The sequence below is a fragment of the Archocentrus centrarchus genome, unplaced genomic scaffold (assembly GCF_007364275.1).
Source record: "Archocentrus centrarchus isolate MPI-CPG fArcCen1 unplaced genomic scaffold, fArcCen1 scaffold_30_ctg1, whole genome shotgun sequence".
In the NCBI taxonomy this organism is placed as follows: domain Eukaryota; kingdom Metazoa; phylum Chordata; class Actinopteri; order Cichliformes; family Cichlidae; genus Archocentrus; species Archocentrus centrarchus.
The window spans coordinates 4,305,746-4,328,129 of NW_022060259.1; the positions used below are offsets into that span (position 1 = coordinate 4,305,746).

The following is a 22,384-nucleotide window of genomic DNA, read 5'->3' on the forward strand; positions in this document are numbered from 1 at the left end:
TGTGTGTTTTATTTGCGCAGTCCCACTGACGGTGTTTGGCGCCGCAGTGCGCGGCTGCGCGGCTCTGATGGCGGCGCAGTAACACTACATTACCCACAACCCCCCGCCCGCGCTGAGCCATGTTGTAGGAAATCCGCTTGCGGCGGATTATTGTAATCCGACAGAGGGTCTGGGCGACACATCGGATCACGACAGGAAAAAAACCGAAGCGCAGCGGCCTGGAACAGATGCACTTCGTCCGAGAATAACGGGATAAAGCCGGGACATGATCCGCCGCGCCGCTCGGTGTTGCTGAAGCCAGAGATCGGCGCTGCTGCCCGGGCCGCTTCCTGCCTGGACCCGTGGGTCGCGTCACCGCACCGCAGAGAGCAGCGGGGCAGAGCGGGGAGGCTCCGGTTTGTCGGTGAAACGGGCACCCTCCCTCCCTCTTCCCTACCCAGGTCAGGTCTGACTCCGGCTCGGCTCGGCTCGGCTCGGTCGCCCTGTGCACTGAGGGACGCGCCGCCGCCGCTGCTCCCAGCCATACCGCCAGCTAGCGCGGCTAGCGTGCTCCAGCTAGCCTGCTAGCCCGTCAGGAAGGAATCGGTCCGGTTCAGCTCCGAATTTTACCCGTTTCCGGCCCGCAGCCCGCAAGCAGGGAGGGAGGATGTCGGCCAAAGACCAGAACAAACTCTCCACCACGGAGCGGCCCATCAAAGGTACGTGACCTGTGCGGCTTTGAACTCCGCTCCCGGGGACAGGAAGTTACTGGGTGTCGGGGCTAACGGGTTCGCTAAATGTGAGCGGTTAGTTCTCTCCGAGCTGCCCGCTTCAATCGCCTCCCCATCGGGCAGGCGAAAAGACACAGCCCGGGTAATCAATCATCCCGCTAATCGATCCGCAGCAGCTAATAACCTAGCCTTTTAGCTTAGCAGCCCGGAGCTCCAGATGCGAGTGCTGCGGAGTGACAGCCTGCTCGAGACGCGCTCGATGCTCAGGTCCCCGGGCGCGTCCGCATTACGCCCCGGAGACCTGGCTTCTGTTTGCGGGCACACACCGGCCCCGTGCCCGACAGGAAGTTGGCCTCGTGTGGATGCTGGAGGTCCATAAAACTGGCCTTATTAGACACCCCCGCCTCCCCCATCCACGCTAACGTGTTTATGGAAAATTGGTTTTAAATTGAGGTTTGTGTGCGCAGGACTCGGCGTCCTGCTGCTGCGGCTTTTCTCTGCGGTGGGTTCAGGGCAGCAGCAGCTGCTGCTTAACAGCTCTGCAGAGCAACTCCTCCTTTCACTTATTTTATGATTATCGTGATTTTTTTTTCACATTTTAAATTTTGTCATTTTATTTAATTTAAAAATTTTTGTTTATATATTTTTTTCTATATAATTTAGCATTCAATTTTAATGTAAGTTTTATATTGGGGCTCTGCAGGATGACAAAGTTCTTACTACAAAGATTGCAGTGGTTTCACAGTATATCAGTATTATTATAATTCTTAGTATTAATAAGATAAAATAATGTAAAGTAGACGTCAGAATCAATTTATTGTCATTACATGAAACATGCAATAAAAAGACGTTCCAGGACACCCTTCAGAGAGATAAGTGTCTGCAGCCGCAGCCATCAGAGGTGCCTCAAATAGTGTTGGACTGCATCCATCTTTACTATGATGAATTTTCCCACTCTGATCATCGTCATAAAACGAGTCTGATTTTTGATCTTTGGTGTCAAAACTGGCCTAAAAATCACGTTTGATTTTTCACAACAGAACCATTCAAACGTCGCTTCACATCCACAACAGGCTGCTTACAGGTGCATCTATTTCCACATAAACACGTGTTTATTACACAGCAGACATAATTATTTTCAGTGTCATTATCATTTCCTCATCATGAAAGAGGAAGTAATGAAACCATCAGGAGCAGCGTCTCCAGCCGGGGCAGTGTTGGGTCGTGTGCTCTGTTGAATCACTGAAGGCCTAAAATAATTTCTCGCTGGTCCGACGCTTCGGTGCGTTTGGTGCTTTTAAGAGTTTTTTTAGACTCTGCAGCTCGTGTGTGCTCGCTGATTAGAGGAAAGCCTCACAGATGAGTGATTACTGCAGCCAGTTTGATGGTTGTGCCTTTTAAATAGGCATGTGTGGGGCTCTCGATGACTATAACAGGAGAATAAAACAGCTTTCCCTTTGGAGCCGCCGTGGTGTCGGATGAAGCAGCAGGTGTGGTTGCGTTTGATAGGCTCACTGGGCTCGAGAGGCTTAGGAGCGCGTCTGGTCATGATATCGGCCTCCTTAAGGCTGCCCGTCGGCCAGGAAGCCGACACACCCGCCTCTGATTGGATTCACCGTTCAGACCTGAGCCCCTTTGATCAAACAGACCCGCCTTGCACCCTGTGGTGGCTGGGATGGGCTCCAGCCCCCCCCTCGCAGGGTTGGAAGTTTATGATGCAGACTGAACCAGAGGCAAAGCAGCAAACTCCTAAATATCACCTCAGAATCGAACAGCAGAAACAGACTGAGTCCTGAAGGAGGTCCTGAAGATCCAGATCCACTCCAAAGGCTCACCACTCTTAATTTTAGGCGAGCCCAAAGCCTCAGTGGGCTTTAGGAGCAGTGGTAGTTCCTTCAATAAACAAGCCAGGCAATCACATCACATCTCTGGGGGTGCTCTCATCATCATTGGTTATGGGGGGGTCGGGGAGGTTTTTTGTCCTGTTATTCCTAAAATGGGAGAACAATTTTCAGGGTTTGAGGTGTCTGAACCTCACAGGGTTTCTGTTGCTTTTCTTTGCTGAGAGCTGGTTTTCCTTTGGTTTTGGGATTAGTCACGGAGAAAAGCTTCTGCTTGGATTCTGGGAAATTTCTTTGGCATGTTTTCACGTGTTGTTTGCAGCCCTGAATCAGCTCGATTGAATTATGTAATTACCTCAGGCTGAACGCGCTGCTGATGGCTGGAGCTCATCACAGCGGCCGACTCTGCAGCTTCCTGCTGAACCCGGTCAATGGGCTGTGTGTGTGTGTGTGTGTGTGTGTGTGTGTGTGTGTGTGTGTGTGTGTGTGTGTGCGCGCGTGTGTGTGTGTGTGTGTGTGCGTGTGTTCTGGCCGGGCCTTTTGGCTTAGTTACCGATGGTAATCGAATCAGTCGAGCCGTCTGCCTCGCCCAGCATGTGTAATGATTCTGTCTTCATTCATGATTGATGGAGTCGGACCGGAGGACGGAGCAGGCTCGCTCTCCTGTCCCTCTGATGGAGCTCCAGCCTGGACCTTCCACCCTCCATCCAGTCCACCAGCAGAGAATTGGGACCGGTCGAGCTCCAAAGCCTAAATCTTGTGATGATTTCATCTGACATCTGAAATGTGATCTCTTAAGGCAGAGTGATGACGTTCCTGGTGGTCCTGTGTTCTGCTGTGGGCCCCAGGACGGAGCTCCGTCCTGGGCTGCAGCACTAACGTCCCGCTCAGGGTCGTCTTCCTGTAATGCGCACAGACTCATCCTGCCCGATCAGGAGCTGAGCGCAGTGCACGGGTGCATCTAAGGCCCCTGAAGGTTCGTACCTGGCTCATGCATTATGGCAGCAACCACAGTCCAGCGAGCTAAAAGTGACCCATTTATAGCGTTGATGCAGCTGTAACACCTTATCAAAGCATCGCATCAACTTCACAACAGGAACATCTCATTTATGTCCACAAACTGGAATATTATGATAAATATGATGCCATCATGTTACCTGGCAACTGCGTAACAGAATTAATGACATTTCTGATGTGGACGTGTACAGGTAAATGAGAGGTCAGGTGAGGTGGATATGAACTGGTGTTTTTAGTAAAAGGACTGGTGTGATTTGAGCTCAGTGTGAGAGTCTTTCCGTCACGTTAGTTTCTCCTCTCAGCCGCGCTGTGAGTGCACCTCCTCACACACAGCAAACCAGGATGGCAATCCAGGTGATGACCCAAAGCTTCCATCGAGGGGAACCGTGAACATAACGAGAGGCGCTGATTGTTGGCGTGTGAGCTTTCCAGCCCAGTTTGTGGGTAAATTATAAAAATTACCCAACAAATCAGATTTGTTGTTGTAGCATGAAGTCTGCAGAGGTGTTCAAGTATGAACTTGAGGCAAGACAGAAAGTAACACTCACACACTCGCACTCAGCCCTGCTGCATGCTGTTAAACACTCCGTAATCTGATGCTGGTTGTTGGACCTGCTCAGACTTGTGCAGATGGCTCAGTTTGGGCTGTATGTGCTGCAGAGCGCCCGTTTCTGTGTTGTGATGCTGTCAGTTGTGTGTATTGTTATCGATCGTTACAGGCAGGCTGCAGGAAGCTGTGAATTCATAAGTAAGAACATAAAAATAAGCTCTGTATCTAACGAGCTTTTTCTGTCCTCTGCAGAGGTGTTTGCATCACACTGAACTTGAGGATGAGACTTTCATTTTGCATCTGAACAGGGACTCAGACCAGCCCATACCCAGCACTGACACCCCAAGCATATAACCCCCCCTGTGGGAAGCTTTAAGGGGGAGCGCGCTCGTGTTTGGTGGCTGTGGTGGTGCTTTGCATTCAGGCTCTGATCTTACCCCGTCTCTCCTGCTGATGTTTGCTCGTTTACTGCGGCAGAAACGGGAACAAAGCAGCCGTGTGTTGGACCGGCTCGCTGCTTTGCTTATGTTTGACTGGCGGGCGGCGGCAGAGTTCAACAGCAAACAAAGTGCGAGGCAGTCTGAGCGCTCGTCGCTCTTCCTGTGTCCCTCCTGCTGATGATTATTTGAATACCACTTCCTGCCGTGGTCGGCGACGCCTCCTTTTCACAATCGTGGTTTTGTTTTTTTCCTCTCTCTCTTCACTAACTCGACTCTCACTTCTCAGCACTAGGCGAGATAAATTTGTGCGATCGGGCTCGCAGCTGGTTTTTACTTCAACCGGCAGCAATGAACCAGTTCATCAGGAACTGCGACGTGATTGGCTGAACATGTGCGACCTGGTTTGGTTTCAGAGTTGCGCGCTAAACTAGACCACGGGGCCACGAATGAGTGTGCGTGGTTCAGAAATATTTAGTCTCTATGAGATCATTTTTGGCTTTTTATAACTCTTTAACTTCCTGTGTGAACTGATAATCAGTGCAGTCAGGCAGCTAACAGCTGAGTGAACAGAGGAGCCGTCCTAACCTCACTGAGACAGGGCTGTCACTGAGGGGGGGGGATAAAATCACTCAGTCGAGCACAGAAAACTTTCTGCTTCCAATCACAACCCCACACACCCACCTGCCTCTCAGAGCTGACGATGCTGACGTAGAGGTGTTTCAGTTCGTCATTTATTTTCAGTATAATCTCAGAGCAGAGGTGAGCGGTGGATCGGCCGCTGTGTGCACAATGACTGCAGTGTGAGAAAGGCAGCCCCCCACCCCCCAGGACGACCCCTTTCAGGTTTATTAATTGAGATTCTGAATTTTGCCCCAATGGAGCAGCTCAGGGTGTTTGAAGTGAGGAGCAGCTCTGATATCCGTCCGTCACAGTTCGACTCCAGCTCTCTTTCTTCGGTGTAAGGCCGCGGCCTCCTGCGGCTCTCCCTGCTGGTCCCTGTGAGAAAGGAGCGGGTTTTCCTGAAAATAAGCTGTGTGGTATTTCCTCCAGGGCTCAGCCCGCACCGCCAGACTGTACTCCTTTGTCTTCAGGTCGAGCCTCAACACGCCGCAGACGTGCTGATCTGATCGCCGGGGTGCGGGTTTGGCTCTGAGCTGTGACCTGGATATGGTTGGATTTAAAGTCGGCCTGCTCTCCGCCTCGCCGATCACACACTGCCTGACGCAGCGAGTGCACGCTCAGGTGGATTTCAGGTGTGCTGCAGAGGGGTTAGATCAGGGGTGGGCAACTCCAGGCCTTGAGTGTCCTGCAGGTTTTAGATGTGTCCCTGATCCAACACACCTGAATCAAATGGCTGAATTACCTCCTCAGTATGCAGTCACGTTCTCCAGAGTCCTGCTAATGACTTCTATATTTGACTCAGGTGTGTTGGCTCAGGAACACATCTAAAACATGCAGGACACTCAAGGCCTGGAGTTGCCCACCCCTGGGTTAGATGCTCTGCTGTGACCTTGTTGGTGATGGAAGCATTTCTAATGAGGTTTTTATCTGTCAAACTGTCACAGCACACAAATGTGTCATTTGTTCAGCATTAAAACATCAAAAGCAGCAGAAGATCAGCTAAAAGCTGATTGGCCCATCAGGAGCAGAGCACTGCGGGATGATCACCTGTAACTGAAACGAGCTGTTATATTTTTATATTTACAGAGTTTACAGTGAAGCGCAGCTTTTATTAGAGGGAGGGGGCGTGCACTCCGTCGTGCTCCTCGTAACTTCCTGTGGTGTCGGCGGTGGGACCGTATCACGCTGAGCCTTTACTGAGGGCCTCTGTCAGGAGTGCACATGAAACGATTTATTATCATCATTAAAACAGTAAATAAATCCACATGACCAAAAAACATACTGCCCCTGAACGCAGCACAGAGCCCCCAGCATTACCCAGCATGCCTTTCAGCAGGGTGCAGCTGTTGGTGTATGTCATGGTGTGGATTATTATTAGTTTTCCTTTATGAACTTTTGATCATGTGATTAGCGGCGTGAGTCAGAGCGGCGGCCGGTAGCACAGCTCTGCAGCGCCCCTTGTTGTCAATAATGACCCATTTAAACCTCAGTGAGGGCTCAGGCTTCCCTCCACTCATCCATGAACTTATAACAGGGAGCCAATCAGACGCCAGGCTCCCACTGAGAAGGGCGTGGTCAAACCTGCAGTGGGCAAACTGTTCATTTTTATATTTTGGTCTTTTTCATGTTGTTTGAATCTTCAGTGTCTCCCCAGACACCCCCCCCCCCCCCCCCCCCCCCCAATCCCATCCTTCATCCCTCAGATGCTTCAGTTTATTCCAGCTCTGAGACAGGAAGCTTTTACTTTGTGTGTCTGCTGTGTGAACACCTCCTTCAGGGTGACCTTATCTCCTGCATCTGTTTGCAGCGGTGCCGTATCCCCCTGGCAACCGCCTGTCCGTCAAAGAGCTGTACGTGGACGGGAGGCCCAGCGTGGAGCTGCTCAAGGCCCATCTGGTGAAGGAGGGGCGGCTGGAGGAGGAGGCGGCCCTGCGGATCATCAACGAGGGCGCCGCCATCCTCCGGCAGGAGAAGTGCATGCTGGAGGTGGAAGCCCCCATCACAGGTAAACCCTCGCTTTGACCCCGCCCTCGCTGTGTCAGCAGCGGGCTCCCCCGCCAGCTGAGATCTGCTAATGTGGCTGCGGGGGGGGTTCTGGGTTTCTCTTTTTATTTCAGGTTTAATTTAAACTTAGATTTGGGCTCATTGATCCTGTTTGATCGAGCGGGGAGGATTTCAAGCTTCTCTGGGTCACAGTATTGATCACACTGTGGCAGCCTCGTTCACAGCATCAGGACTTTATTAGCAGCTGATTTCATTACTGTTTAAAGCTGAAAGCTTTTCTTGTGTCATAACCAGATCAATCAGACACTTATAATCAAAGTTGAAACGTCTTTACTCAGCGGTCTGCTGTGGTAACATTTAAAGTGCTGTTTTCTCTGACTTCCATATTCTGGACGCTGCTGGAGCAGCTTTGCATGATTGACAGTTCATAATGATCCTTTATCTGCTACTGCCCGCCCCCCGTCTGTTTTAACCCCCCCCTGAGTGTTTCTCCCTGGTTTGTGTGTCCAGTGTGCGGAGACGTCCACGGTCAGTTCTTCGACCTGATGAAGCTCTTCGAGGTGGGCGGGTCCCCCAGCACCACCCGTTACCTGTTCCTCGGGGACTACGTGGACCGAGGCTACTTCAGCATCGAGGTGCGTTTGTGTGTCTGCAGCTCGGCACAAGTAGAAAACAGTGTCGAGTTTATCCCAGAAACGAATGAATCACAATCACTCTAGTGTTGCTTTGTGCGTCTTTGGTGCTATTTTGTATTTTTTGGGGTTGTTTTGTGCGTTTTTGTTCTTGTTTTTTCTGTGTTTGTGATTCTTGTTTGGGTTTTGTGGGCGTTTTGCATTTTTCCTGTCTGTTTTGTGTCTTTCGTAGTTGTATTGTGTCTGTTTGTGAATGTTTGTGTGGTCTGAGGTGCCTCGCTGGCCTTCTTGTGTGTTTTCCGTCGGTGTGTGCGCTGCTCAGTGTTTGTTGTGTTAGTTTTCAGGATGTCGGTGCAGATTTGGTGAACTGCAGAGATCCTGGTGTGACATTTGGAGGCTCGGCCCGCTCGGCTTGGCGGGGCGTCTTTAAATAGTCATGAGTAATAAAAGGCACACTGACTGCCACGCCCGCTCTCCCACACAAACACACCCTGCTAGACACACAAACAGACACGCACATCCAGACTCCAACTGCGTCCCATCAGAGGGGAGGACCGGGTGTCTTCTGCCACGGAGCTGCTGACATTTGTACCGGCTGCCGTCATCCATCCTTGTTTAGGATTAGTGGACATCCTGGAGCTGCTCCTCCACCTCCTCCTGCTCCTCCTGCTCCTCGGCTCCGTCTGGACCTCAGACAGACGCCTGTGTCATCGTCCTGTCTCAAAATCAGGCTCAGTTTGCAGCAGCAGATGCTTCGCTGAACTCTGTTAATTCAGAGGTCGTTTATCCTTATAAAGACTCATTTTCCAGATGCCTCGGACAGCCTGAGACCAAACGACGTGCTGCGAGTCACGACTCCGAATCAGCTGATTACTCAGATTACGTATTTGTGAAATATGACCTTTTCATGGCCTCGCAGAAATTTTAATTGCAGCTCAAATCTGAAAGTTTCACGTGATCACGGAGGGAGCTGCAGTTCCTCCGGCGTCCAGCAGAGGCGCCACAGTGAGTCAGTCCCCATAGACTCATGTTTGTGTCTCTGAGGTCGTTTTGTGTGTGTTGTCTTGTTGGAATGAGTTTTCGGAGCTCCCGTCCTCTCGGTGGCGTTTTAAATGCCGCGTGTGGAAGCTGGCCACGTCTCTCTTCCTAACTAAGGGAATGTGAGTGTAAAGTCACCCAAGCTGACACGAACCGTCGCTTTAACAGCTCGATGAAGCGCTGGTGTTACACAATCAGGTGGAAACGGCTGAAGGAGCGATGTACGTGCAGTCCCAGTGCTCGTTATTCTCCTCCTCTTCCTCTGCGCTCAGCTCGGTCGAACAGCTCGACGCCTTCAGAGCAGAAAAACATTAAAATTAAACAGGTGGTGCACAAAAACACAGGAGGAGTGAGTGGCAGCTGAAAGGATCCGTGGGTTTGTTTGGAAGTTAAGCGTGACGTCCGTCAGCTTCTGGCTCGCAGTGTGTCAGTCCTTCAGCAGCTCTTCTCCCTCCTGGAGATTAAGATGAAGGTCTCTAAACGTGTCCCGATGATGCTCGTGTCCCTTCAGTTGTCCTGATGCAGAGGCTTCATCCAGATGTTGCCCTGAAGGAAGTGCCCCCTGAGCCTTTCTGTGTAAGGATGGGCTGCTGGCCCTGGCTTGTTCCGATCAATAATCACATCGACTAATCCCCTGCATAATTAATGAATCTGTCAGAGTCTGTAAACAGCCGCAGATCATCCTGCAGTCAGGCTGCTGTTAGTCATCTTACTGCCTGCCATGTAATCTGTGCTGGTTCCTCCACACAGACCCGCGCTCCTCCTGCAGCTTCAGGAAGGAACGTGAGGATCTGCATCAAACCGCCTGAAGGACTCGGGGAGCAGATGTTCAGTCGCTCCACATCTGCTGCTTCCCTGAGCTGGGATTCTGAAGCTGGATGTGATATGAATTCATGGCCCGGGCAGCAAAGATCACCTTCAGCATCAGTGTCTTTGGTCCCACTGCACCCTCTCCAGGACCATCAGCTGTCTCAGCGTCCATGTTCCTTGAAGGCGGGGCTCAGCGTGATCCTTCAGCCCCGCCTCGTCGTTCTTCGCTCTCACCATCGGTTTGTCTCTTTGTGGCCGTCTCCGGTCTCTCTGAGGTGGTACCTCAGCTGGGTCATTAATAGGGATGGGAATTGATAAGAATTTAGTGATTGCAATTCCATTATTGATATCACTTATTGATTCGATTCCTTATCAGTTCTCATTGGGTTAGTGAATAAAATATACCACAAACTGGTTGGTTTGCATGAACTCTTTTTAATGTAAAGTAGAACAAAATTAAAACTGGTATGAAAAAATAAGAATTCCTCTTTCAAAATTAATACTATTAATATTTTATAATTTTAACATAAAATACTGCAAGCTGTGCGAGAACCTCTGAGCCAGCCAGACTCTGGCAGTCCTCACGAACTAATGTTACAGGAGATGTTACAGTACAGTGAAAGCAGAACAGTACTTACTGCAGTTTGAAACAAACAGGGTGGATGGAGCAGCTACAAAGTTCTCTGTTCTTCACTTACTGATCAGGTGGTTGATGAAGGACCTCCAGCTGTTTCCCAGTAAAGCTTTTAAGGTGGTCACAGGAAAAAGCGCTGCTGCTTTGGACGCTAGAAAAACGTTTCCTTTCGCTCCATCTGAGCTCATCGGTAACGGCTCCGCCTCTTTGCGCTTGCTGCGTGTGCACAGACTGCACGTAAAACAGCTGCTGCTGAAACACTGTGAACATAACCTTGTGTTTTTTATCTTGATGCTTCTGACTTCACGCTGTTGGAAATATTCTGAACCAAATAAGGCGCGTGTGATGTAATCACGTAAAGGTGTCCTCACGTCAGTGGCGTCATTAAGCAGACTAACGATTCCAAGGAATTGAATTACTGGGAACCGCCTCTCGTTTCCAATCCCTATTAAACTATTATTATTCTTGTTATTATTGTTATCATTATTATTGTAAGATATTTGATTATATTTTTGGGTTTCTTTAAACTCTGACTTACTTTAGTTCAGCTCAAGCCAAACCACTGAAGGAGCCTTCAGTCTGAACATCGTTCACTGCTGTAAACTAACTAACTGGAGTTTAACTGTAGCAGCTGTTGTGTCCCTCAGAAGAAGGTGGTGGAGACCAAAAACAGAGCTGAAAGAGGAAATGCCTCAGTCTGTGTAACGCTGTCAGAATTATAATAATCCTCTCATCCTGTGTGTGTGTGTGTGTGTGTGTGTGTGTGTGTGTGTGTGTGTGTGTGTGTGTGTGTGTGTTACTGCAGTGTGTACTGTACCTGTGGGCTCTGAAGGCCAACCATCCCAGCACCCTCTTCCTCCTCAGAGGCAACCACGAGTGCCGACATCTCACAGAGTACTTCACCTTCAAACAGGAGTGTAAGTCTTTACTGTTTCTCACACACACCTCCATCAAAGACACACTGACTGCAGCTGACCTTGGTGTGTGTGTGTGTGTGTGTGTGTACTCCAGGTAAAATAAAGTACTCTGAGCGTGTATATGATGCCTGCATGGAGGCATTCGACTGCCTGCCTCTGGCCGCCCTCCTTAACCAGCAGTTCCTGTGTGTGCATGGGGGTCTGAGCCCTGAGATCACCTGCCTGGATGACATACGAAAGGTGAGGCGTGTGATGTCATGAAGGGTTAACAGCCTGAGCCGAGGAGATGCTGAGCAGTGATGTTGGAGAGATCCTGATAGAGTCTGTAAACGTCACTGCTCTGAATTCTCAGTTTACGTTTTTTTTTTTTTCTTGATTTTTCTGTATTTATTTATTTTTAAGCACGGATCGCTGCCCTTGGCTGGCTTACCAGAGTTGGCCAATCAGAAGAAAGTGGGCTTTTAGGCCTTAAAGAGACAGGAGCTAAAATGTTTTTCAAACAAAAGCTGAACCGAGGAGCTCCTTAAAGGGCCAGTACTGTGCAAATCAGCAGTAATTATAATGTTGTTATGAGGCATGAGTGTAATATTTGTGCAGCACAGACGTCCTGCTGTAGTGTTCGTTTCTGCCTCACAATCGAAAAGATTAAAAAAAAAAAATCCCAATTTCTAAAAAGTTGGTTTCTGATTTGTTTTTAGTTCCTCAACATGAGGCAGGGAATCCAAGCTGTGTGTGCTGCCCCTCTGCAGGCTTCCTAAAGTTAACCAATGAAAAGAATTTGGGCTTTTTAAGGACGGGTGGGGGAGGGGCGCTGAGAGCGCTGGCAGCTTTCAAACAGGAAGAACTGAGAGGACATAAACAGGAGATGGAAATGATCAGAGTTCCTGTTTTAAAATCTGCTCAAATATTTAAACTGAGGGAAAAAACGAGCATCAAACCACTTTAGAATTTCACTGATCTGAACTATTTCATTCATGGAGTTATTTTCCCGTTTTTCCCAGCTGGACCGGTTCAAGGAGCCTCCGGCCTTCGGGCCGATGTGCGACCTGCTGTGGTCGGACCCGGGGGAGGACTACGGCTCGGAGAAGACCCAGGAGCACTTCTGCCACAACAGTGTCAGAGGCTGCTCTTATTTCTACAGGTACGAGCCGCACGGCCGCCGCGGCGCCTCGGAGCCGGGCGCTCTGTTAATCCGAGCTGATTAAAGCTTTTACAAACAATGGCTTATCTCTGGATAAGTGAGCGCCGGTAAATCCGCTGTCACACACATACTGAAAATAAATATTAGCATTCTCTGCTCTGTCTTAATATTTGCTGTGAATTTGCAGCGTTGACGCCACACGGAGGTCACGGCACAGCGAAAGCCTCCTAAGCCTCTTTATCCGCCATTAGTTTGTTTCAGTAGCTCCACATTTAAAGGACTCATCACAGTGAGCGAGTGTAAGAGCTCTGTGTGCGATCACAGCCGTCTGGCCTTCATCATCAGAGTGACACAAACCCGAGAGAGCATCCAGGTCAGGCTCAGAGAGGGGCTTAAACCCAGCTGCACACGAGTGAACCCACATAGATTCACACAGGTCAGAGGTCGCGTTTGTTTTTTTAACAATGACAGAAAAAGCTGCAGGAAGGCTTACACACCCTGAGCTTCATTTTTAGGGTCAAAAAGGTTTGTTTTCCTCACATTCATAGAAATGTTTCACAATAAAAGGCTGATCCACACAGCAACCGAGCGCGCTTTTAATTTGAAACTGATGCAGGAAATGAGATCATTATAAAACGGCTGCATTATTAAAGTAAGTGGGAGGGAGCAGTGTGGCGACCTTCAGCACTGACGGAGCAGCTCGGCCGTTTTTGTCTCCGCTGGAAATCGTTTCTCGCTGTCCACTCTGCTCGTCTCCGTGCGCTCATCAATCCGCTCCGATCCGCGCCTTAAAGACGCCTCGTTATGATGTCGGCCAGTGGGAAACTCTCACGCGACCTCTGACCTCCATCACAGCGTGCACGGTCAGGGATCCGTCGAATGTCCAACACTGACATCACCTGACTCACGCACTCGGAGCAGACTCGCAGCTTCATGGCATCTCCTGTAATTTGGGTTTTTCTTTGTCTCAGTTTGTGCTGAATCGGTGGTCATGTGATTAATGTGCGCAGGATTCATGGTCGAGTGAATTAATATCCAAATAAAAAGCTTCGTGATGAAACAGGAAGCAGGAAGTGTACGTTTCTGCTTCGAGGCCTCTGCGGCGGGTTTGGTGCTCGTGTCTGTGGGAGGCTGCTGGCTGTAATTTTCTGAAGTGAGCTGGCATTTCTGTGAGGATCTGATAGCAGCTCCTCCACCTCCTGCGTAAAAGCCCCGACCTTAATTAATCCTAATTTTAGCGCTTTCAGCATCTCTTGTCATACTTGAGTTTGAGCACCGCTCTTAGCTGTCATGGTAACCGGGGCTGCGGCGAGGCGGGCCCGATGCTCGTCACGCTCAGCGAGATCGCCTCGTTCGCCTCTGTGCTGTGAAAACGAGCCGCTCCTTCATCACGTTCTTCTTCTCCACGTGTTTGTGTGTTGCAGTTACCCGGCAGTATGTGACTTCCTGATGAACAATAACCTGTTGTCTGTAATACGAGCACATGAAGCCCAGGACGCCGGGTGAGTCGGTCCATCTGTCACTGCATTCTGTCCTCTGGAAGCTCCACTGTGTCTGTGTGAATAAATCCAGGGAAAGGTGACTCAGTTTTTAGCCAGCCTCAGGTGGGCAGGAGAGGAACCGCAGCTGCAGGTAAATCCCGTGTGTTCAGTCATCGGTCTCACTGCTGTTTGTGTCCTGCAGGTATCGAATGTACAGGAAAAGTCAGACGACAGGCTTTCCTTCTTTAATTACAATCTTCTCTGCTCCCAACTACCTGGATGTGTACAACAACAAAGGTAAGAGAATGAGGATGGAAACCATGGCAGCAGGAGACAGGATGATGGCGCAGGGATGCTGATGTGTGTGTGTGTGTGTGTGTGTGTGTGTGTGTGTTTGTCCTCAGCGGCGGTGCTGAAATACGAGAACAATGTGATGAACATCCGGCAGTTTAACTGCTCCCCTCACCCCTACTGGCTGCCCAACTTTATGGATGTCTTCACCTGGTCTCTGCCCTTTGTCGGAGAGAAGGGTGAGGTCAAAGGTTAAAGAGGAGGCCTGTAGACGGAGCTCCTTCACCGACTTTGATGTTTGCGCGTCTTCTCTGGTAACCAATCACAGCCTGTTTTTGTGCTTTTGAACAGTGACGGAGATGCTGGTGAACGTGCTGAACATCTGCTCCGACGACGAGCTCATGTCCGAGGGAGACGACACGTGCGAGGGTAAGAAGGCCTCTAACCGCCGTTTAGTTTCCACACACGCTCAGTAAAGCTCAGCCTGCGCACACGTCAGTTTGGCACCTTTGCACTTCTCACCATGTTACGGTCATGTGGTCACGAGAGTGTTGTGTATACCTCCTGCAGGAGCTTCACACGTCGTATTTTCACCGTCTTCGTGTTTTCTCGTGTGAATTCTGGGTGATTTTTGTGATGAGGTGCAGCTCGCAGCACTCAGACAGGATGTCGGACTGTCCTCGAACACACCGCCGGGGACAGCTTCTAAACGGCCCTGATGGCAGCGATAAAAGCTGCTTTCAGTTTCTCTGTGGTGAAGCTGTCAGTCGAGCTGGTTTACAGTGGACCTGTTCTTATTCCGTCCCTGTGAGCCCGCTCAGCCTGCTTTAAACACCGTTTATCAGTGTTTTCTACTTTTGGGACTGTATGATGTCATAGAGGAGGGATATCCCTGATGCGGTCCTGTAAACACCAGAATCCACACCCACCACAAAGCCACAGGGTGCTGCCCCTCAGCAGGCTTCCTGAAGATGACCAGTGAGGAGATCTGGGGGTTTTAGGGAGGGCGGCCTTAAAGAGCCGGCGCTGAAATGACCTTTCTTTGGCTCTCTAAAAGGACTTCAGTTTGAGTTTAAATATATGTTTTTGCCTTGTTAACCCATCAGTTCCTACATGGTTAAAAAAAATGTGCAAATTAGTACTAAAAAGCTCAAAAACCATAATTCTCTAAAACACACACCAGCGAGTCAGCAGGAATCTGTGGATTAATCTGGGACTACTTTCCCCAGCGTAGTAATCCATGTTTGGGCTCAGTGTGTGTGAGTCTGTGCTAATGAAGTGCAGCAGCGGCGCTCTGAGGTGTTTTATTAGCTGCTGACAGCCTGACTCTGAGGAGGCCGCCGAGCATCAGAAGCCTTAAAAAAAAGCCTGTCGGTGGTATCTGGCACGTTGCCATGGCGACCTCCAGCGGGCGTTTAACACTGAATGCAAATGAATCAGAAGCGCTGCGGCCCGGGGAGGAAGTGAAACCCTGAGGGAAGTGGAAGTGTGGCGGCAGCTGTTACAGCGAGTTCGGCCTCAGAGCGCAGGGGGGGCCGTTAGCCCTCCGTCTGCGGGCAGCAGTGAGGAGGAGGACGCAGATCTCTGCTGCAGGTCCCGTCACAGCCACAGTTCAGCTCCGTTTATCAGATTCATGCTGTTATTACTGAGTCGTTTTCAGAAGCTTTCAGCAGATCTTTGAAAGGATGTCAAGGACAGCAGAGCCTAACGTGCGTTATTTCCTGACACAGTCTAGTTTCTAATAATGAGCTCGGTGTGTGCTCAGTAATCCCTGTGAGCCCAGAGCTCAGGCTGTAGACGGCTCCAGACGCTCAGTTTATCACAGTTTTTCTACTCTGGGGTCTGTGTGATGTCACAGAGTGGAAGCCCCACCCACTGCTGTCTGTTTTTATTTTTATAGTTTAGTGTCTCAGCAGTATGCTCATTTTTGTGACATTTGCCCACTGAATTTATTCATTTTTTTGCTTCTTTCTTCAGCTCAAATTATTAAGTAGTCAGTTCATAATTAGTCTGCACGTTTTAATCATTTGTGTCACTTGTTTGCATGTTTGCGTGCAGGTTTTGGATCTGTTTGTTTCCGTGCAGGTTTCTCAGACAGTGTAAATGTTCTTCTGTCCTCTTTCAGGCTCAGCAGGTCATTTTTCTCACTCGGTGCTTCCTGTCCTTTCCTTTTGCTCCTCAGGTGGCGCTCCGGCTGTCAGGAAGGAGGTGATCAGGAACAAGATCCGAGCGATTGGAAAGATGGCCCGTGTCTTCTCTGTGCTCAGGTGTGTTTTACTTTCCTGAAGGTCTGAGTGAAGTTTAGAGGAAAATTAGGCTCGTTTTAACTCAGAGAGAAACTCTGAAACATCAGGTGAATGTCTGGAAGCTGGAGAGGATTTAAGTCCTCCTTAAAAGCACTTCCTGTGTGATTTTGATCTGATCGCTCTAAAATGTTGAACAATGAGGTTGCTGGAGAATCGTACTGAGAGTTTTGCTCCACTTTGATTTAAGGCTAATGACTTTCTCTTTGGTTTACATTTGTCCTCCTTTGATTCAGTGGAAGTGTGTCAGAATAATTTGTCCTTAAATGGTGGCGGCACCTTATCTCAAGCCCCTCTTTGTGACTGAGCTGATCTCTGTCAGGCTCTGCTAGCAGCAGCTCAGCTTCTGTTTGCACTCTTAAACTGAGGGCTTTCTGTTCCATCAGAGCAGAGCGCCTGTTTGCTGAAGTTCAGCTCCTAAAATGAAAACGAGGGCTGTAATAAATTCAAATGAAACGCACTCACAGCCAGGATCACAGAGATGATATAAAGTCACAGAGAAACACGAGTGCTTTCTAAACAGGTTCGTTCGGATCTCTGAACAGATATGTGCATATGAATATTTAGAAATCTGCAGGAAAGGATACCAGAAGCTTTCTGATTGGCTTTGGCTGCTTTCAGGTGAAACATCGGTGGTTTGGCACCAGTTCTGTCCCGTAGAATGACGAGGTGGTCCTTTCATACCTAACCAAAGCTAAGGAGGGTCTGTTTGCTCGATACTGAGGTTTAGCTTCAGTTCGACAGACGTCACATTTGAAGAAGTGACCTACAGTTAAAGTAATTTGGTAGTTCATTAAATGCATAAAAAAGTGACTGTTCTTTTTTGGGGGGGGCCACAGCAGCTTTATTTGCAGTGTAGCCAAAAAAGGAAACAGGGGAAAGATATGGGGAGGACATGCGGGCAAATTGGCGACAGGCCGGGACTCGAACCTGCACCGCCTGCACCGCAAAGCGGCTCATGTATGTGGTCGCTTGCTCCACCACAGAGCTACCCGGGCGCCCAAAAAAGTGACTGTTCTTTATTAAGATGTTAAAAACATTTAGTTGATCCACAAATTAAACCGAGTAATCAGTTTTAAAAGCTTGTTCAGAGCACTGAGATCAGCCAAGTAGAAACAAACTGCGGCGTGTCGTCTGCGTACAGTGACGGCTTCCTTATGCAGTGAATAAAAAACGCAGTGGGCCAAAGACCGAGTCCTGTGGAGGGAGAATGTGGCTCACAGGATTATAAACTTCTATTGGAATGTGTTTGCAAACATTTACATAAAGTTGCTAAATGTTAGAAATCATTTTTTAATGAAAATCACTGCATGGTTGCATGTTTAAATAAATAAAATAAAAGACCAAAACCTTTTTTCCACTTTGGGCTTGTGGAGAGCAGCAAGTAAGCAGCACTCTAACCATGAAGGAGATGCACAGCGTAGGTTTTGTTGGACCAAAGAGGTTTGGAGTTTCCTGAGGAACCTGCTGAGGAACATCCCTGAGATCTACATACCTTCAATCTGCATTTTCTTTTTCCTCCAGTGTGCATACTAATCTGAGGTACAGGTTCCTCTTCTGCTGCAGAGTTCCTCCCCTGGCTTCTAAACTGGGGTTCTACCAACAGTGATGTGGGCACACGGCAGCAGGACCTGACATCAGTTTATGTGGAGCGTTGAGTCGTTGCTATATCACAGATAACCTGGATATTTAATGTGGTAAAACTTTGAGTCAGGTCACAGGTGTTCTTCTTTCAGGTGTGTTATTCTGCAGCGACCTGCTGCTTCCACCAGTTCTGCCCCCTCAGAGCAGTTTTCCTGCAAACCTCACAGCACGCAGCCGCCATATTTAGACTTCCAGTGTGAAACGATCGCGCTCAGGTGAAACGGACCGAAATGATGATGCTGTGTTTGTGTGTCGACAGAGAGGAGAACGAGAGCGTGCTGCAGCTGAAGGGGCTGACCCCGACCGGGACGCTGCCTCTGGGCGTTTTGTCCGGAGGTCGGCGGACTCTGCAAAGCGGTGAGTGCGAACACGCCCGAGCGTCCCACCAAACACTAACCCAGAGTCCGGCTAACACTAACCGCCCCGTGCCTGCACTCACACCGAGAGACTAACCGCTGAGAAACCGCCACCTCATCAGCACACAGCCACGGGGAAATGTCAAGTGTCTCCACTTGTGCTGTGAAGGACCACTCTGTTCAGATACCTCCACCACGCTGCCCTTCAAAGACAAAGGCCTGCAGGGAGAGCGCGGCTGGAAATATCAGACTTTATCCAGAGGGCATGAATTTAAGCTGGTCAGATAACGTAGATCATTTCATCAGCAGCACCTTATTACAGGTTAGATGTACTTGATCAACTTGCATATTTACTGAGGTGAATTCATGTAAAGATGAATCACAGAAAAGTCGTCAGGGTCAGTGTGACGCTTCGGTCTCCTGCTGAACTCCACGATTATTTAGTGATCGCTAGAAAATCAGTGACTTTATTTTGACTTTAAATAAAATTCTGCTCAAATAAATAAACAAACTCTAATGTCGAGCAGCAAGTTAACACCAGAGTCTCCACGAAGCTCCTCCCACTTCAGCGCCGGCCTGAGCAGCAACGTTGCGTCTCGGTGGGATTAATCGATAAACGCGCTGATGGCCGACAGCCTCCGCTGACCTGATTGGTCTAAAGCGACTTTAGTCTTAACCTCAGTGGATGCTCCTCATTTGGACGTAGGTGCGTAGACCTCGACCTTTCAACCCCCGCCGGTGAAAACGTGAACTCGTACCATCAGCAGCCAGTTTGGTCAGCGGTGGCGGGCGAACTCCTCTCAGCTCGATGAAATCTCGACCGGGCGAATTCAGAAGGTGTCGCTCGGTCGTCTTTCCGGGGCAGCGTGGCGGACCTCGTTAATGCTCCCGATGGCGACGTTAACCTCGGACTCTGTGGTCAGGATGGTGGGGGGTGCGGGGGGGTTGTATGATGATTGACTCCATGTTAACAGGACTGATAACGTGACTGACTGAATGCATTGATATATAACGTTCCCACTCTCTCTCCATTGGTTTTTTTGGCATGGCACTTCTACTCACGCTTACACAGCCACCGTAGAGGCAGAAGAGGCACGAGGTACGCAACCGATCTCCGACTCTCTGTTTACCTGTCTGACTCACTTTCTCATCAGATAGTTCCTGTTAGCCCTGATGTTCATGTTACACTGAGTCTGAATATGAGGCAGATGTAAGAAAGCTGATTATTGATGGTCTGTTTCTTTGTTTCATGCTGTCTTTGTCCCGTTTCAAGTAAGTTTCTCACCTTCTTTGTGTTTGCAATGATTGTGTTTGTGCAGCGGGTCAGAGACGAGCCAGCACGTCCACCAGCTCCACTGTTAATCTGTCAGGCTTTAATAAGCCTGAAAAACCCATCAACAAATACCTGAAAAATACTCAAAATATTAGAAATATGCCTGAAAATACACACATATCTTTAAAGTAGATCAAACACTTTAAAATACATCGAAATATGTCTCTTACTTCCCAAACATTTTAAAAATAAAAAGTTTTCCTTTCTAAGCACCTCGAGGCGACTGTTGGTGCAGATTTGGTGCCATATGAGTAAAATTCAATTGAATCTAAATTTGCAGAAATAAAAAAAAAAAATCTGAAAAATAATAAAATGCAAAAATTAATTTTGTAAATATTAAAATTTCTAAAAATTCAATTTACAAAATATGTCTGAAAAGATAAAAATAAAATATTTAAAGTGAAGTTCTGAAAATGATTTTAGTACAAATTAGAAAAATATTTTTCACTGTAATATTCTTTTTTTATGAAAGGATTTTTAAATATTGGTTAAAATGTTTTTTACACAAATCTGTTTAAAGAGCATTAATGTCTGAAATGTTTGACGTGTCTGAGTGAGAAGAAGAAGAAATCCTTTTATGAGTCCCACGATGGGGAAATTCAGTAAAAACTGTTCAGAAGAGTAAAAATCTTTCAACAGAAAAAAAGTTAAAATGCTTCTGACATGTAAAAATGAGAGCTCACTGACAGGTGAGCGTTGATCATGGAAGCTCGGGGTTAAAGGTTAAACGATGTGTTTGTGACTGCGGCTCTCTGACCCGGCTCTGCTGCTAACGAGCTCCCGTTTCCTCGCAGCCATCCAAGGCTTCAACCCGCAGCACAAGATCCAGAGCTTCGAGGAGGCCCGCGGGCTGGACCGCATCAACGAGAGGATGCCGCCGCGCCGCGACAGCAAGCAGCACGAGGCCCCGCCCTCCCTCAACAACCTGCCGGCGAGCACCGGGCCCCCGGACAAGAACGGCACCAACGCTCAGGCCTAGACCCTCCCGCCTCCTCTTCCTCCTCCTCTCCTTCCTTGCCTCCTTTCCTCCCCTCCCTCCGCCGTGAGCGGTGGACGAGGCCGTTCAGTCCGAGCGACTCGCCGCGCTTAATTTATTTCATCATCGGTTAAATATCGTAGTTTCAGACTGAACAGGAAGAAATCTCAGCGCCGCTCGCCGTCTCCAATCAGGAGGCTGCTGGTACTCCACCACACCTTTATTTTCTTTGGAGCGAGGAGGAAGTGACGTCATTCAAACGCTGTGTTCGTGCCCACATTCATACACACACACACACTCACACTCATACACACACACACACACACACTCACAGACTCACATCCATCCTTTCTTATGCCAACAATAGTGTGACTGAGCTCCGCCGAGCGAGTATTTACATTTATAAAATATTATATGTATATTTTAAATGTTCCCTCTTTTCAATGTGATGTTTATTTTTTTTTTTTATGACATAGACTTAGGCTTTAACTATCCAGGTGGGGGGCGGAGTCGAGAGCAGAGGTGTGCAGGAAGTGAAGAGTCAGGAGTTAAAGGGTCATTCTGCTTCATTCAGACTGAGTCTGCAGCTCCTCCCTGAACGGTGCTGAACGAAGGAGCTTTGAGTCGTCCACGTTTCAGGAGATCCAGCTTTCAATTAACTTTGTGCTCAAAACAGAAGCCAAATCAAAGGTGCCGCCATGACAGAGTCGTGATGCTCGCTGAGGATAAAAAGAGTAAAATCAGAAAATCTGTAAAAAAAAAAAAAAAAAGTGTGAAAATATTTTATTATAAATGGTTAAAAAAAAATCAGTGGAAATGAATCAAATCTGCAAAGATTCATAAAACCTTAAACTGGCCCGTCGAGTTTAAAGGTGGTTCAGATCGATCAGGAGGCGCTGAGTGAAGCAGAAACCCGCTCCGGAGAGGAGGTGGGAGCTTCAGGTGTGATGAGGACCTGTGTGGGTTTGATTTGACTGTTGATTTATTATTTTTTTGTGGGGTGGGGGTGGGGGGTCATTTCTCAGAACATATCTCACCGAATGTACAGTGGGGGGGTAAAAATCAAATCAGGATCTTTTTGTTTCTTTGCAGCTGAATCTGTCGTTCATGTCCTGCGAGGCCTCGTTTCTGTAGCTGTTTCACTCCATTCAATAAAAAACTGAATACTGCGGCTGCTGTGTCTCTGTGACGGGGGGGGGGGGGGGGGGTTTGAAATGTAAATAAATCAAAATATGGCAGCGGGGGCGTTTGGAAACTCGGCGCAGCAGCAGGTGGAAACGCGAGCTGGGAGGTGTGAGGCTGTAGTAACAAGACGAGGCGTTTCCAACCTGCTGTCACTGAAACGCTGCCGAGACTCAACGAGTCAAATCTGAGCCTCACAATCAGGAAACTGATGCAGGGGGGTCAAAGCTGCAGGAGGTCACAGTTACTGAAACACATTTAAAATGACAGGGATGCAGAGATGAAGCTGATCCAGGGTCAGTGGGACTGAGGTGGAGAACAGAAGGGTGGTGGGGAGGTTGGAGGGTTCAGGCTGTTTGCAGAGAATAATTTAGTATCACTTATTAAACAATCAACATGAGTTTTATAGGTGGAGATAGGAACATGGAGACAGGACTGAACCGGAGGAGGATGAGGTGGATGT

The 22,384-nt window shown here is 48.7% G+C and overlaps 1 protein-coding gene across 3 annotated transcripts; it reads left to right on the forward strand.

Annotated features, from left to right (window-relative positions):
• Positions 1-104: 104 nt before the first annotated feature.
• ppp3ccb (protein phosphatase 3, catalytic subunit, gamma isozyme, b) lies at positions 105-21,556 on the forward strand. Of its 3 annotated transcripts, none has more exons than XM_030723946.1 (14): positions 105-698; positions 6,987-7,184; positions 7,694-7,818; positions 11,103-11,214; positions 11,309-11,454; positions 12,216-12,355; positions 13,780-13,857; positions 14,039-14,133; positions 14,241-14,366; positions 14,479-14,556; positions 16,310-16,394; positions 18,334-18,431; positions 19,503-19,529; positions 20,558-21,556. In XM_030723946.1, exons 1-14 carry the CDS (start codon positions 647-649, stop codon positions 20,740-20,742), a joined length of 1,545 nt encoding a protein of 514 aa, XP_030579806.1. In that variant the 5' UTR covers positions 105-646; the 3' UTR covers positions 20,743-21,556. The 3 variants fall into 3 exon arrangements, with proteins under 3 accessions (XP_030579806.1, XP_030579807.1, XP_030579808.1); XM_030723947.1 differs by having other exon boundaries at positions 20,567-21,556; XM_030723948.1 differs by lacking the exon at positions 19,503-19,529.
• Positions 21,557-22,384: the final 828 nt, after the last annotated feature.

Excerpts from the sequence above, each read along its gene's own strand:
- ppp3ccb (XM_030723946.1), top strand. The coding sequence starts at position 647 with ATGTCGGCCAAAGACCAGAACAAACTCTCCACCACGGAGCGGCCCATC. Across the intron at positions 7,819-11,102 it reads GAGGCTACTTCAGCATCGAG|TGTGTACTGTACCTGTGGGC; the intron begins GTGCGTTTGTGT and ends GTGTTACTGCAG. Across the intron at positions 19,530-20,557 it reads AGAGGCAGAAGAGGCACGAG|CCATCCAAGGCTTCAACCCG; the intron begins GTACGCAACCGA and ends GTTTCCTCGCAG.